General features: G+C 38.3%; 1 protein-coding gene across 1 annotated transcript in view; it reads right to left on the reverse strand.

Moving 5' to 3' along the window:
- Positions 1-704: 704 nt before the first annotated feature.
- Positions 705-14167, reverse strand: part of chn2 (chimerin 2) — a 34246-nt gene continuing 20783 nt past the window's right edge. The window contains exons 7-13 of the mRNA XM_056761827.1: positions 13069-13155; positions 11170-11254; positions 4089-4262; positions 3114-3191; positions 2689-2826; positions 2147-2252; positions 705-1780 (exon numbers count right to left, since the gene is read on the reverse strand). Of these exons, the coding sequence (XP_056617805.1) occupies positions 1609-1780; positions 2147-2252; positions 2689-2826; positions 3114-3191; positions 4089-4262; positions 11170-11254; positions 13069-13155 (840 nt within the window). The 3' untranslated portion in view covers positions 705-1608. The remainder of the gene's footprint in view (positions 1781-2146; positions 2253-2688; positions 2827-3113; positions 3192-4088; positions 4263-11169; positions 11255-13068; positions 13156-14167) is intronic.

Here is a 14167-nt window from a genome sequence, read left to right on the forward strand (position 1 = left end):
GTAAAAAAAGCAAATTATATAACATACAAACAACTAGGCTATAGAAGAATACATCACAAGACGATATAGTAGGCCTCTTGGTTATTAGTTTATTTAAGACATTCAGATATCATTACAGTCTTGACTGTTTTTATATGATACAGCCATAACATCATTCAGAAATACTCACCAGTTGTGGTCAGTAAGGTAAATATTTGCCTAAATGTCAGGGATTTATTCCAAGCAAATCTCCACAAGAACAACTTCGTGGTTTCTAAAACTTCACCCACATAATTCAGCGCTGCATGTGTCTGTCTAAAACATAATGAGTGATGAATTTGTTCATTTATACTTCACCTGCCGCTCCTCCCCCTCTCTGATTGGTCGGTTCAGACAGGTATTATTGCTCTTGCAGCTCCCCTCAGGAAGCCGGTTTCAGGTTCTTACTTCACCTGTGGTGTGGTAAAAGTCACTTTGGGGCATATACCATCTCAGCTGTCTAATACTAAAACAATGATGCCGTTCACACCCAAAAATTGGAACGTAGAAACCAACCTTAGCCAACGCCTAGACAGCTGACAATGTTAGTGGATATAAGGCTGTGAAGCAATGATTACAACAACATATTTCACATACTATAAACTTAAAAGCGTCCAACACAAGTTTATGTGTCAGAAAATCAAGAATCAAGGGCAATGTGTGCTGGAAAAAAGGACACATTCAAATAGAAAAACATATTCACATAATTTAATAAATCAGCATTTGATAAATTACAATCAAAATTACATTCGTCACAGAAAATATCTTTACAAAACAAAATTGTAGAAATGACATATCAATTAACAACCAATAGACCCAGGAAATGGTACCGTTTGTGTGTGCATTTTTGTTTTCATGGGTGGTGAACGACTGATCTTGCCTCCAGCTTTCAGGCCCTGAAGTGCATGTCAGAGACGAATACAAACAATTTTGTTTAGTGTCATTCTTCAAATGGTAGCAGAGCTTTAAGTCCAAGGGTAGAGATAAGCACAAAAAAAATGCTGGCTGAACAATTGTGTTGAGTGAAACTGTGTTGATGTAGACCGGTCTATTGTTTTTATGGTCAACAAAAATACATGGTTTTTCACAACGCTGAACAAAAATATGACAACTATTTACACTCTTTGTAAAACTAAAAAGTGCTTCACATTGATGGCCTGGTCGTTATAGCACATACATTTAACAACATCATGACCCAAAAATATATATTTTTATATATACTTGACCACAGTTTCACAAAATTTATAAATGCTCTTGACCAACCATAGAGTCATGGATCAAGTGGCCCATTAAGGTCAATGCATTTTTTATATCTGTCATCAGTGAGAATAATGTTCTCTACTAATTTACTTGACCAAATAAAATGATTTGTTCAGTAGTCTTCAGCATGAATGCTGAATACAGTTTATACTTGTGTAACAGCTTTTTCTTCATATTTTACTGGAAAACACATTGAGTGAAATGTGTAATAAAGTTCAATTATGGATCTGATAAAAACAGAATCTCTTCAATTTCTGTTGTAAAATAATTTCATTTCACGTTCATTTTTGTATTCATTCCTCTCGACATAAATTTCTTACATTTAGCCTGTTAAAACAGAATGTCCTCGTGCTCTATCAAGAGCTGAACGATGAGTTTCTGGTATCTCATGTCATTGAGAGTGGTGAGAGTGTTCTGGTCGGGTGGCCGCATAAGCGTCGGTCCAAAGACAATTCCTAGGTTCTCTGAATTCATGTAATTGTCTTTCTCACACATGGTGACCCTAATAAACATAGAAAAACCGTAGACAACACAATATTGGTGTTAAACACAAGCAGGGAGATACTGCTGTATTTTCATTGAAGGGAAAATGTCACAGAGCTGGCTTGACAAGTAAAAGAATAAATTCTTGAGGATCATTGTTTATGTTTTCTAGGTCTCGAAGTGCCATGAACTAAAGTGCTGTATTGGGTGTTCTGTTTCCTTTTAATCGCTCTTAGAAGTTTTATATTGCTGGATGACAGGAATTAAACTTGCTCACTGTAAAATGCTTAAATGCAGCAAAATCCTAAAAAGCTTACACATATGCATGAACTGAACTATTGGGCCATGTGTATGTGTCAGGAGATTCAATACATTTGTTATTTACCTCTTTAAATGTGTCATCAGATATCGCAGGGTCTCGTAGTGGGCTGGGGGAAGCTGAAGAAGGCCATCATGAACTGCCTCCAGTCTAGAGTCAGGGTCTGGTATTTCTGATAAAAAAATGCTGTTTACAAATTGTGTTGTGCGAAATAAATATCTACATTTCTTTGATCATCATCCAATCTAGGTATGTTTTTTATGTAATGCACTCTAAAAAAAATCTGTAAAAATAGGGCACAATATACTGTGTAAAAATGAAGGAATTTTCTGTATTCATTTTTACAGTTGTTTTACCTGTATTTTACGTTTTGCACTGCATTAAATAGCATTTTCACATTAAAGGAAATGTCCGTAAAATAAATGAAAATGTACTGGTATTTTCTGCCAGTACTTTACCCGTTTTTTTACTGGAATTTATTTTACAGTGTGTGATAGTTCACTATTTCTACATTTTTGCATTCACCTGTTTATTTAAAATTGCCCTTCAGTGTGACCATGAAATTAATAAATAATGTAAATAAATAAACGTGTTTCAAGATTTCTTACTGGCTGCCAGTATGAATTTGGAGTAAACGTCGTAGGTGATAACTGGAATAGGAAGATCTCGCAGATAAAGCTTCATTGCTCCAGCGATAATGTTGATGTCTGGGTAAATATTGGCACTGATGTCTGCTTTCTCACCATCTGCAAAAAAATGATCTGTTATGAATAACGCATTAATAACAATACCAAGAATTAATTTATTGTTTTGAGTGGAAAAGCCTGGGTATTTCCACTCATGAATGTTGATAGAAAATAGCGGTGGCGTGAATGACTATTGTGAAATGGGCAGATCATATGTGGACGTTTACAAATCAAAAATCTTTGATCTCCAAACGTATTAAAGAGGGGGATGAAGCGATTTGTCTCTCAGTCTCTAAGATGATTATGGGTGTTTTTTGCACTGCTAATGTTACTCTTCTAATACGCACCTCTATCAAAGGCCAGCCTGACATCTTCAATGTGTTCTGTAAAGCCAGACACCCTGTAAAGTCCCTCAGATTGTATCCCTGCAAGAAGCAGTTACACACATTTACAGAAATCTGAAAGAATTAGCACTGTTCTTAATAGAAACAGAAAAAGTTTGTTGACAGTTTATCAACATTGACTGAATATGCAAAGACGACTCTTAGCTCAGAGGAGTCACTTAAGTTTTCTGCTGTTCACATTGTTGAGATCTCTTTTACCATTCAAGCTCTCTAGTGCTCTCTGGTCACTTTTGACAGAAAATTTTTATATTTAAAAATATTTTTGGTCACTTTGGTGCCACATGCTATGTGAACACAATAATCATGATCAATGTGATTCGAAAATGCAAAAAAATGACATCGGAAATTAATGGAAGCAGGAAAAAATAATATTTATATAATACAAATAAATTATATTATGTCATATTTAATTGAAATGTTATTGCCTATGTATATGACATTTTAAAGAAAAAATATTATAATTGGTAATAAAACAAAAATTCACATTGTATTCACAAAAAATATGAGAGCGTAAAAACATGAAGCACTTGTAAGAATACTCACTGATTTTATTTCATTTATTTATGAGAAACATTATTTCCTCTCTATTTAATCTCACTGTTGTCCAGGAGAAACAACCCCAAAATCTTGCTTTGCTTTCTTTTAGGCCCACAAATTTCAAAATACAAACAGCTCCTATTGTTGTTGTTTTTTGTTTGCACAGGCATCTTAGATTTTTTTTGTACATGTCTTGATATACGACAAGGGATGGGGTCACAGGACAGGGCAGCTGTGGGGTGCCCACAAACAGTGATTAAGTGCTCTCCTGAAGGCCACAGGTGGTGTAAAGTAAATCCAAGCCCTGGATGTCCTCTTTATGAAATGATCTAAACAATCCACAACCTATATATAGGACTATATTTGAAGAATGATAAGTACCTCGGTCCTCGATCTCTTTGATGCACATTTCCAGAACCATCGGTCGTGGAGTGTTGTGGGCTTTGACCAGCGTGGTGAGGTCGCAGCTGAAGACCTTCTTGATTCTGCGTAAGTCTGGCTGACAGTCGCTGGGTACTAGTTTGGAGCACTGTTTGTGCACATTCAACCCGCAGTCTGCAAGAGACACAGGTCAAGAGGTCAATTGAGCACGACCATGATGTCTCCAAAAAGACCAATAGACTGCAGAACAAAAGCATGTGAGGGTCTGAAGGTCTAATAGAGGTGAAGTTTACGTGGAGAGACAGGTGAGCATCAGTCATGGTGTATTGAACAGAAGCTGCTCTTTGTAAATAATTTTGATCTGTTCTGGGAGCGACCAAGGCTTTTCCGCCCCGACGGGCTGCACCCCAGCAGCATTGGAGCGGAAATTCTGTCTGACAACATCTCAAAGACGCTACGCACCATTTGACTAGTAAGTACAAATTTTAACTACAGTCTGTGTTCTTCTCACCCAACTGTTAAGAATGTTACTGCTTTCAAATGCATAGAGACTGTGTCTGTCCCCCGAATAATACAACCAAATAATAATTTATTTAAAAGTCAGAGAAAAAATCTTATCATGATTAAACCAAAAGACAATATATTTAATGAGCAAAACCAACGCCTAAAGTTTGGGCTACTTAATATTAGATCACTAAATTCAAAGGCAGTTATTGTAAATGAAATGATCACAGACAACAGTTTTGATATACTTTGCCTCACTGAAACCTGGCTTAAGCCAAATGATTATTTTGGTCTAAATGAGTCTACTCCTCCAAGCTACGGTTATATTCATGAGCCACGTCCGGTTGGTCGAGGTGGTGGTGTCGCAACAATATTTAGAGACTTTCTTACCGTTACTCGGAGAACAATGCATACATTTAAATCATTTGAAATGCTTGCGTTGAACATAACAGTTCCAAACAAAAGTAAAAAATCATTGGTCTCTCTTACATTGGTTACTGTGTATAGACCCCCTGGGCCTTACACTAATTTTCTGATAGAGTTCGCAGACTTCTTATCGGATCTATTGGTTAACGTCGATAAAGTACTGATTGTTGGAGATTTTAATATCCACGTAGACAGTGCTAACGATCCATTAGCTGTGGCGTTTAAAGAACTACTAGACTCTTGTGGTGTAACACAATACATCAATAGACCTACTCATCGCCTTAATCATACCCTAGACTTGATTATATCTCACGGAGCCGATCTAACCAATATCGATATTATACCTCAAAGCGACGATGTTTCCGATCACCATCTTATAATATGTACACTGCGCACTGCAGAAATCAGTTGTATATCTCGTTATCGACAAGGTAGAACAATCACCTCAACTACTAAAGATAGTTTCGTAAAGAACTTGCCAGATCTGACTTCTCTAATTACCTTTCCAACGAATATAAAATTGCTCGATGACATGACCAGCAACATGGGCACTATTTTCTCTAATACATTAGAAGCGGTCGCACCTATGAAGTCAAAAAGGATAAATGAAAAGAACATAGCACCATGGTATGATAACACCACTCGCGCCCTAAAAAGAGAAACGCGTAAACTGGAGCGAAAATGGAAACAAACCCAATTAGAGGTCTTTAAAATTGCATGGAAAGAGAGTGCAAGCTGTTACAAAAAGGCACTAAAAGCAGCAAAAGCCGAGCACTTCCGTAACCTCATAGAAAATAACAAAAACAATCCAAGGTTTTTATTTAGTACAATTGCTAAATTAACAAACAAACAGACTCCACCTGACCTGGGTATTCCGCCGCACCTTGGTAGCAATGAATTCATGAAATTTTTTACAGAGAAAATCGAAATAATACGAGACAACATAGCTAAAACCAAACCTCCAAGTTTGTCGGAAGAATTAGTTTCAACCGTCAGACAAAAAGAAAAGCTAGAGTGTTTTTCTCCTATAAATCAGGAAGATTTAATTAAAATTATTGCAACATCCAAACCGACGACATGCTTATTAGACCCCATTCCGACTACTTTATTAAAAGAGTTACTACCTGCTGTAATTGAGCCCATTTGTAACATAATCAACTCGTCTATTAATCTAGGACATGTCCCAGGACCCTTTAAACTGGCTGTAATTAAGCCTCTTATCAAAAAACCAAATTTAGACCCAAATGAACTTGGAAGCTATAGACCGATTTCAAATCTCCCGTACTTGTCTAAAATACTAGAAAAAGTAGTGTCAACTCAACTGTGTACCTTCCTACAAAATAATGACATGCACGAAAAGTTTCAGTCTGGCTTTAGACCGCATCACAGCACTGAAACTGCGCTCGTTAGAATTACAAATGACCTTCTTATTGCTTCAGATAAAGGAAACATCTCACTCTTAGTCCTGCTTGACCTTAGTGCTGCTTTCGATACTGTAGACCATAAAATACTACTAGATCGTTTACACCATTATATCGGTATTCAGGGACAGGCACTGCAATGGTTCAGATCTTACTTAACAGACCGATATCAATACGTCCATTTAAATGGGAAATCGTCAAATCTTACGCAAGTCAATTATGGATTACCACAGGGATCGGTTTTAGGACCCTTGCTTTTCTCCATATACATGCTGCCCCTCGGCAACATTATTAGAAAACATGGAATTAGCTTCCACTGTTATGCAGATGATACTCAGCTATATATCTCATCAAGACCAGATGATTCCTTTAAGCTATCCAAACTGGCAGAGTGCATCGAGGACATAAAACATTGGATGACTAGTAATTTCCTCCTTTTAAACTCTAGCAAAACAGAAATATTACTTATAGCACCAAAATTAAGTAAACCGAATATCTCCGATTACAGCCTGCAAATTGAAAGCTGCACTGTTACTCCAACAAATACAGTTAAAGACCTAGGCGTTATATTAGACGGCAACCTGTCATTTAAAAATCACATCTCAAATATCACAAAAACAGCCTTCTTCCACCTTAGAAATGTTGCCAAATTACGAAATAGTTTATGTGTTGCAGACGCAGAAAAGCTTATTCATGCATTTGTGACCTCACGGCTTGACTATTGTAATGCTCTACTTAGTGGTTGTCCTGTATCATCGATAAACAAACTACAGTTAGTTCAGAATGCAGCTGCCAGAGTTCTTACTAGGTCAAGAAAATACGATCACATAACCCCAGTTTTATCATCGCTTCACTGGCTACCCATTAAGTATCGCATTGATTTTAAAATTATTTTAATTACTTACAAAGCCCTGAACGGTTTAGCACCTACTTACTTAACCGAGCTTTTATCACGTTACAACCCATCACGCTCGCTGAGATCTCAAAACTTAGGACTTTTGACAATACCTAGAATAACAAAATCCACCAAAGGTGGACGAGCTTTCTCATACGTAGCACCTAAACTCTGGAATAGCCTTCCTGATACTATTCGAGGGTCAGACACACTCTCCCAATTTAAATCTAGATTAAAGACACATCTTTTCAGCCAAGCTTTCACTTAATGCATAGTTAATGAACAGCAGCTACGCTAATTATTCTCTTTATTCTCTTTCCGCCTCTGCCTCGGGATGCCCATCCCGAGGTAGGAAGAAGTTCCACCATGTCCAGACGACCGACAGATGCCCATCCCGAGGTAGGAAGAAGTTCCACCATGTCCAGACGACCGACAGATGCCCATCCCCAATTTGAGATTACACCAGATACAGCTGCAGACTGACTGACCATCCCAGCTCCATCTAAGGCAATTCCACCAGCTGCCAAGAGAAATATGACCATCGGACCATCCCAGCTCAGACCACTACATCCCCAACCAAGAGCAAAGACGGACTATTTGTCTTATTAATGCTGAAGTTACAATATTTGGTATTAAATGCTAAACTAAAATCACATGTCACCAGTCTGAGTGCAGCTATGACACGTCAGAGGGGATCTGGCCCTCCCGGTTGAGCCTGGTTTCTCCCGAGGTTTTTTTCTCCATTAATCAATCATTGGAGTTTGGGTTCCTCGCCACAGCAGGGCAGTGTTGGCCTGCTCACCGGGAGACTGCATTCATTCATTTATTTATTTAGAAATTAGATGTTATTTATTAGAATGAACTTACTCGTTGTATAAATACCATGCACTGTGCTGTGTTTTAACTTTTCTGTTTTTCTTGTTTGCCCCTGTAAAGCTGCTTTGAAACAATACACATTGTGAAAAGCGCTATATAAATAAACTTGAATTGAATTGAATTGAATCAGTCAAGCTGGGAGGTAAAATGTGAGAATATGTCACAATGTAATGTGTTTCAAGCTCTGTCATCCAACAATGTCTGTCAATCACCTTAAGCAACACTGGGTGTGTTTGCAAGCAGGCCTACTACTAAACACATCCAAGCCCTCTGTCAAATGTGTGATGGATGCCTTTTCTATTGAAACCGACCCCAAATACCCAGAGTCAAGGCTGAATTTATGCATTCACATATGTGCTTTCATGCATATTTTGTTAATCTGAATTATAAGAAAGCCTGCAAGGAACATCTGTCATTCACAAAATGTTACAGATTCTCCAACCAATGTGAGGTTTCTTTTACCCTTATTGGCGGTGCTTGATTTTATTTATGAGTTTAAACACATATCTAAAACCATCACTTATAAATACCACAAATTATTAAAAAATATTACTAAAGAATTATTGAAGAAATTTGGAAACTATATCGCCTAAATGTCTAAGGTCGCATGTGTAGTAAATGCATTAACTAACATGAACTAACAATGAACAATGTAGTTTTTCAGCATGTATTAATTCTGATTAGTTAATGTTCATTGTTAATAGTTCATGGTGCATTTACAAACACCCCCACAAATCTATGTCAGTTCATGGCAAGTAAGGTGGGCATACTTGTCATTACAATTCCTTTGGAACCTGATGGTCCAAATATGGTAAGAGATGTTACATTTCCGTCTCACGTTTACCATATTCGACCAATCACTACGCACTGGATAGCCAAGGATAACACACCTCGCTTTTCAGAACGATGAGCTTTGTAAAAAATCTGGGCGTTTCAGAGAGGTTGGGCAAAGTAGAGATACAAACATGCACAGTATAAGGGAAATACAGCGTTTTTGAACCTAAAATCCTGTATACACATTCCATTACATCTAAAACAAACGATAATGTTCGTGTCATATGACCCCTTTAAATTCTTATGAACTAAGATCAATCAACGCTGTAGAAATATTGCTCATTTTTAGTTCATGCTAACTATTTCAAATACAACCTTGTTGTAAAGTTTTCCCACCATGTTAAAGGGACTGAATATCACAGGGATTTGTGGGTGTGCTCTTTTATCTTGGGTTAGCAAGCAACCACCCAAGGCATCACGGGGATGACTTTTACACAGACAAACATCACTTACATTTTCTTTAGATAAATAAATCTATATGATGAATGCTGTAAAAAAATTTAAAGCCTGCGAAATTACATGTATTTACCTCAGTCAGTGCTAAACAATAGTATAAAAAGTGTGCAAATTCTTTGTAAGTCTGGTTATATGACACAGTCTCTTCAGAGACTCGCATCATTCACCCTGAAGTGACACAGGCACTGTGAGGGTATGCAGCGGTATGTAAACTATGGTGGTCGGTCTGTCTGTCTGTCTCCAGTAACAAACACACGCCGTCTCACCGCACCTCGTCTTCAGTCATTAATTACATTCTCTGTTACTTTAAGAGTCTGCCTAAGCCCCTCCCATCCTAAAAGAAAAACACACGTGAGCCTGGGGTCACATTCTGGGGACACATTCAACTCTCTATTTCTCAATGTGTCTGATGACACCGGCTCACCCGGGGGCCTGTGTGAAATAAGAGAGGCCCCTGTATGAAAAGAAAAGGCTTTAATAGTGGCCCGAATGGATGAGGCTCTTTACAGTGTGAAAAAACAACAGTACAGCCTTGTGACTGCCTTGATCTTGTGTGCAAATGGTTTTTGGTCAAACTAGCTCCACGTTAACCTGAAAACTGACCAAACCGGTGATTATAAAATTGAGGTGCATCTGTTTATTAATACTATAAAGCTACAAAATGTACAATATGAATATTCTGTTTATATCATAGATGGTTATGAATTAAAGGGATAGTACACCCAAAAGTATGACAAATCCCTCATCATTTACCCACCCTCTTGCCATTTCAAACTTGTATAACTTTCTTTCTTCAGCAGAACACAAAAGAAGATATTTTGAAGAATGTTGGTTACCAAACACCGGCAGTATCCATTGACTTGCATTGGTTTTGAGTCTATACAATATAAGTGAATGGGTTGCTGTTTGCTTAACAACATTCTTCAAAATATCTTCTTTTGTGTTCTGCAGAAGAAAGAAAGTCATACAGCTTGGGTGACAAGTGGGTGAGTACCAGCACTTTAAATGTTGATTATAAGATTAAAAGCTTTGAATCAAAATCAGTCTTTTTTCTAATAACATCATAATCCAATATAAAAACAGCCATATAACATTAAGTAAAATTTAAGGTCACTAAGAAATTAAAGTACAAAATTATTGATATGTGTGCAGTATCTACGCACATTCATTACAAAAGATGCTGAGGCGGTAAAATGATCTTCATATTAATCTGCGTCACTTGCACGTAACCAATAAAGCGGTACAACAGCTTTTTAGACTAGTTCGACACACAGTACAGAGAAGCACGGCCCAATCTGCTGCTGAGAAAGGATTATATGACTATGTGTGTCTATTTATGTGAGTTCAGACCTATTTTACTACATTACCAGGAAGATTGTCCCTGGTTACCTGGGTGTGCCTTTCTCACAATACTCTATAGTGTACACAATGTGTGCCATAAATAGTCAACACTCAGCAGAAGGCACTCAACTGGTTTGTACCAGGTGTCATTAAGGAATGTTAAATACAGCGTGCTAGTTAAAACCCTTATTGTCCCAAGTCTCACTTTCGGCCTCAGGTTGCCACATCATGTTGAAGAAGTTCTACAGAAATTTAGATTTAGATCCAGAGCGGCCATTGACTGTCATTCAATACAAATTTGTGTGGAATGAGTTTGGTGAAGGGTTACCTGAACAACGGACGCCCTGGGCGATGAGACCCCACATGAAGTTAGCACAGTATTCACACCAATGTGGCCCTCTGAAGGTGTGCACCTACAACAAAGAACGAAAACACATACGGCTGATTCATTCATCTCTCCATTCGCATTTCCAGCAAAAGCTCACGTGGAATTTCAACAGAAAACAAGCAATAACATTTCAGAAGTATCTCGCAGTATAAATGACAACAAACAGAGCACGTCACAAATTAAAATACAAAATCACCAACACACATAACATGAGTTCTGTGATGTATAATATGATGTAAACACATCTTTTACTCTCATTATTATTCTACAATAATTCTTGATTGTTTGGCGAATTGCGGTGAAAGACAATGTGATAAAGCACATGATGGTTCACAGCTCGAGTGACACAGAAAGAATGAACAGAATGACAAGCCAGGCGGCAAATAACTAAAGCCGTTGTCTGCGGGCGTCTGTGTCTGACCAAGCGCTCAAGGGTCAGTCGGATGACATCCAAAACCTCAGAGACAAAGCTGCCATCATCCAAAATTCTGAAAAATTGAGTGTGTGAGTAAAATCTAGAGGGTGTATGAGTAGGGTTTGCCCCCTGTGGAGACACAGCCCTGGTTTTGTTAAATTACAATACACGTGAGTCAGATTTCAGGATTGCTCAGGAAAATAATGTGTCTGGCATTTGTTACCAAGGCTGCTAAAAATCACACAGAAAACAGGTTCTAATGCAATGTGTGTCAAAACATTGCACAATGATGGATGAAAAAGAGACAGGCTTTTAAAACAAACCCCAGGAGTATGAATGCTGAAATTTAATGAACACGACAAATATCCTCTTTATCTGTGTCCAGAGACAGTATGATGCCTATGTAAGTAGAACACTGAATAATACAGGATATTGGATGAGGCGTCATGATTCTTTTTGTTACCTTCCTAGAACAAATTAGGCACAACTACTTTTTCATTTTCAACAAACAGTAAGTGAAAGGAATTGTCTAAACTTCAATACATGTTGATTGACAACCTCAAAATCTGAAACTAAAATCTGAGTAATGTGTTTAAACCCACTTTAACACTAGGTAAATATTGGATAATACTTCACAAACAAAAAGAGTCTTTGTGCTAACGCTTCAACAGAAGTCATGAGACAACAAAAGTGAACAAAGTTCATTGAAAGTGAGAAAGCCTCCAGGTGACAGGTTTAAGTGAGAAAACTGCTTTGTTTGGCGTTTTGCTTTTTTAGCATTTAAAAGAGACAAAAGAGATTCAGAGGACGAGATGATGTGTTCAGATTTACTCTCTCTCATTTTTCAGAAACAGTAGAATCCATTCAGCAGCTTCAGTGAGAGGCTATTGATCCGTGCGATCAATCCTATCGATCAATACCACTGTTAATGGATTAAAAGCCTAGGCAATTATGCTCTTAGGATAGATTAAGCCATATTGATCCAAAACTCACAGCATGTGTACTGAGCATTTAGAAAAACTGTCAACACGTAATCGTATAACTGTTAAACAACACGGTTATTGTATTTGCATATCTATACAGTTTAATAAAACTGTTGATAAACACAAAACGGGTGAAAATTCACGATTCTGAATACCAATATTGATTATTACAAAAACTACCGAACATACTACTTAACATACTCCTTTGATTGAAAGATAAATATTAACCTCAATCTAAAAAAACATAAAAAAATAAAAATAAACGTACATATACACATAATCTTAATTATCCTATTACTATAACTATCCTATTAATACTCACGATTATAAAAGAAAAGCATTAATACTGATTCAATGATTCTGGTACGAATTCTAAGTTTGACTGACAGGCAGGCTTGTGATGAACAAGTAAACACTATGGTAACATCCACCAGCACTCACCTTAAAGTTGTGCATCTTCTCATAGTGGCAGTGTTTCTCTGGTCCGTCCTTGAGTGTGGTGCGTCTGCTCAGCGGCGATGGTGAAATCTGTGAACAAGCCAGAATCTTTAATGGCTTCCACAGCAGAGCCCCCTTACCACCCAGATTCACCCCTAAAGCTAAAGCCAACAGCTCCTGGTGCTTGCGATCCTTCTGCTTCACCCTGTGAGGCATTAACTCGCCCTTCGCTGACCCCTTAGTCCCAAAAACCTGGGCCATTGGCTCCGGGAGGGCCTGCATCTCCTCTGTAGAGTAAGATGCTAATGTTTTGGACTAGGAGAGGATTAGGTCAGGACTATGGGGGTCAACTGTCCCGCAGGAACAGTTATCCACTCTGGCGGTCTGGGCCGAATGAGAACAGGGCAGCCTGGCCCTGTATAGGCAGGGTTGGGGGTGGGAGGTGGGTGGGCTCCCCGGGGGCAGGAGTGTGCCTCATACAATAGGACTCATTCAGCACTTTGAGAGAAGAGGAAAGAGAGAGGATAGAAGAGAGACATTGGGAGGGCGAATGCGAGTCTTGTAAATACATCTCAGCAGGTTTCTATAGTTGGATCTATGGAATCCAGACTCTTCTCGCGGGGCATGGTGCTTCCAGACACACTTTCAAGGAACCCCACAAAACACAGCTAATCTTACAAATCATAGGGCATGGTATTATTTTAAAAATCAGATTTGCTCTTAAAGGATTTTCTCTTTATTTAAGACAGAATGTAAACTGTATGGAATGTAGTCGCCTGTCTGCACTGTTCAACATTCTCTGGCCTTTTTTGTGGTAATCACATTTCAGTCACACACCTTCAAACTAACAATCTTTTTAGGATTGAGACAGATTACACTCGTAATCCTGCTTTACGGGATAATCCCGGTGTCTACTGTAAATCTCTATCCTTCTTGTTTAGATGAAGACCCATTTCAGGCTGCGGGGCCATGACCCCTCTCGGCAGGAGGCCGTAGCCGAGTTCAGCGACACTGTGTGAGTTTGTGCTCCGACATCCTGCAGGACAAGAATGGGTGGCCAAGTCACTTTAATGATTACATCAATTAACAAATTGACTTGATT

Source organism: Triplophysa dalaica, chromosome 12 (assembly GCF_015846415.1).
Source record: "Triplophysa dalaica isolate WHDGS20190420 chromosome 12, ASM1584641v1, whole genome shotgun sequence".
NCBI classification, from domain to species: Eukaryota; Metazoa; Chordata; class Actinopteri; order Cypriniformes; family Nemacheilidae; genus Triplophysa; species Triplophysa dalaica.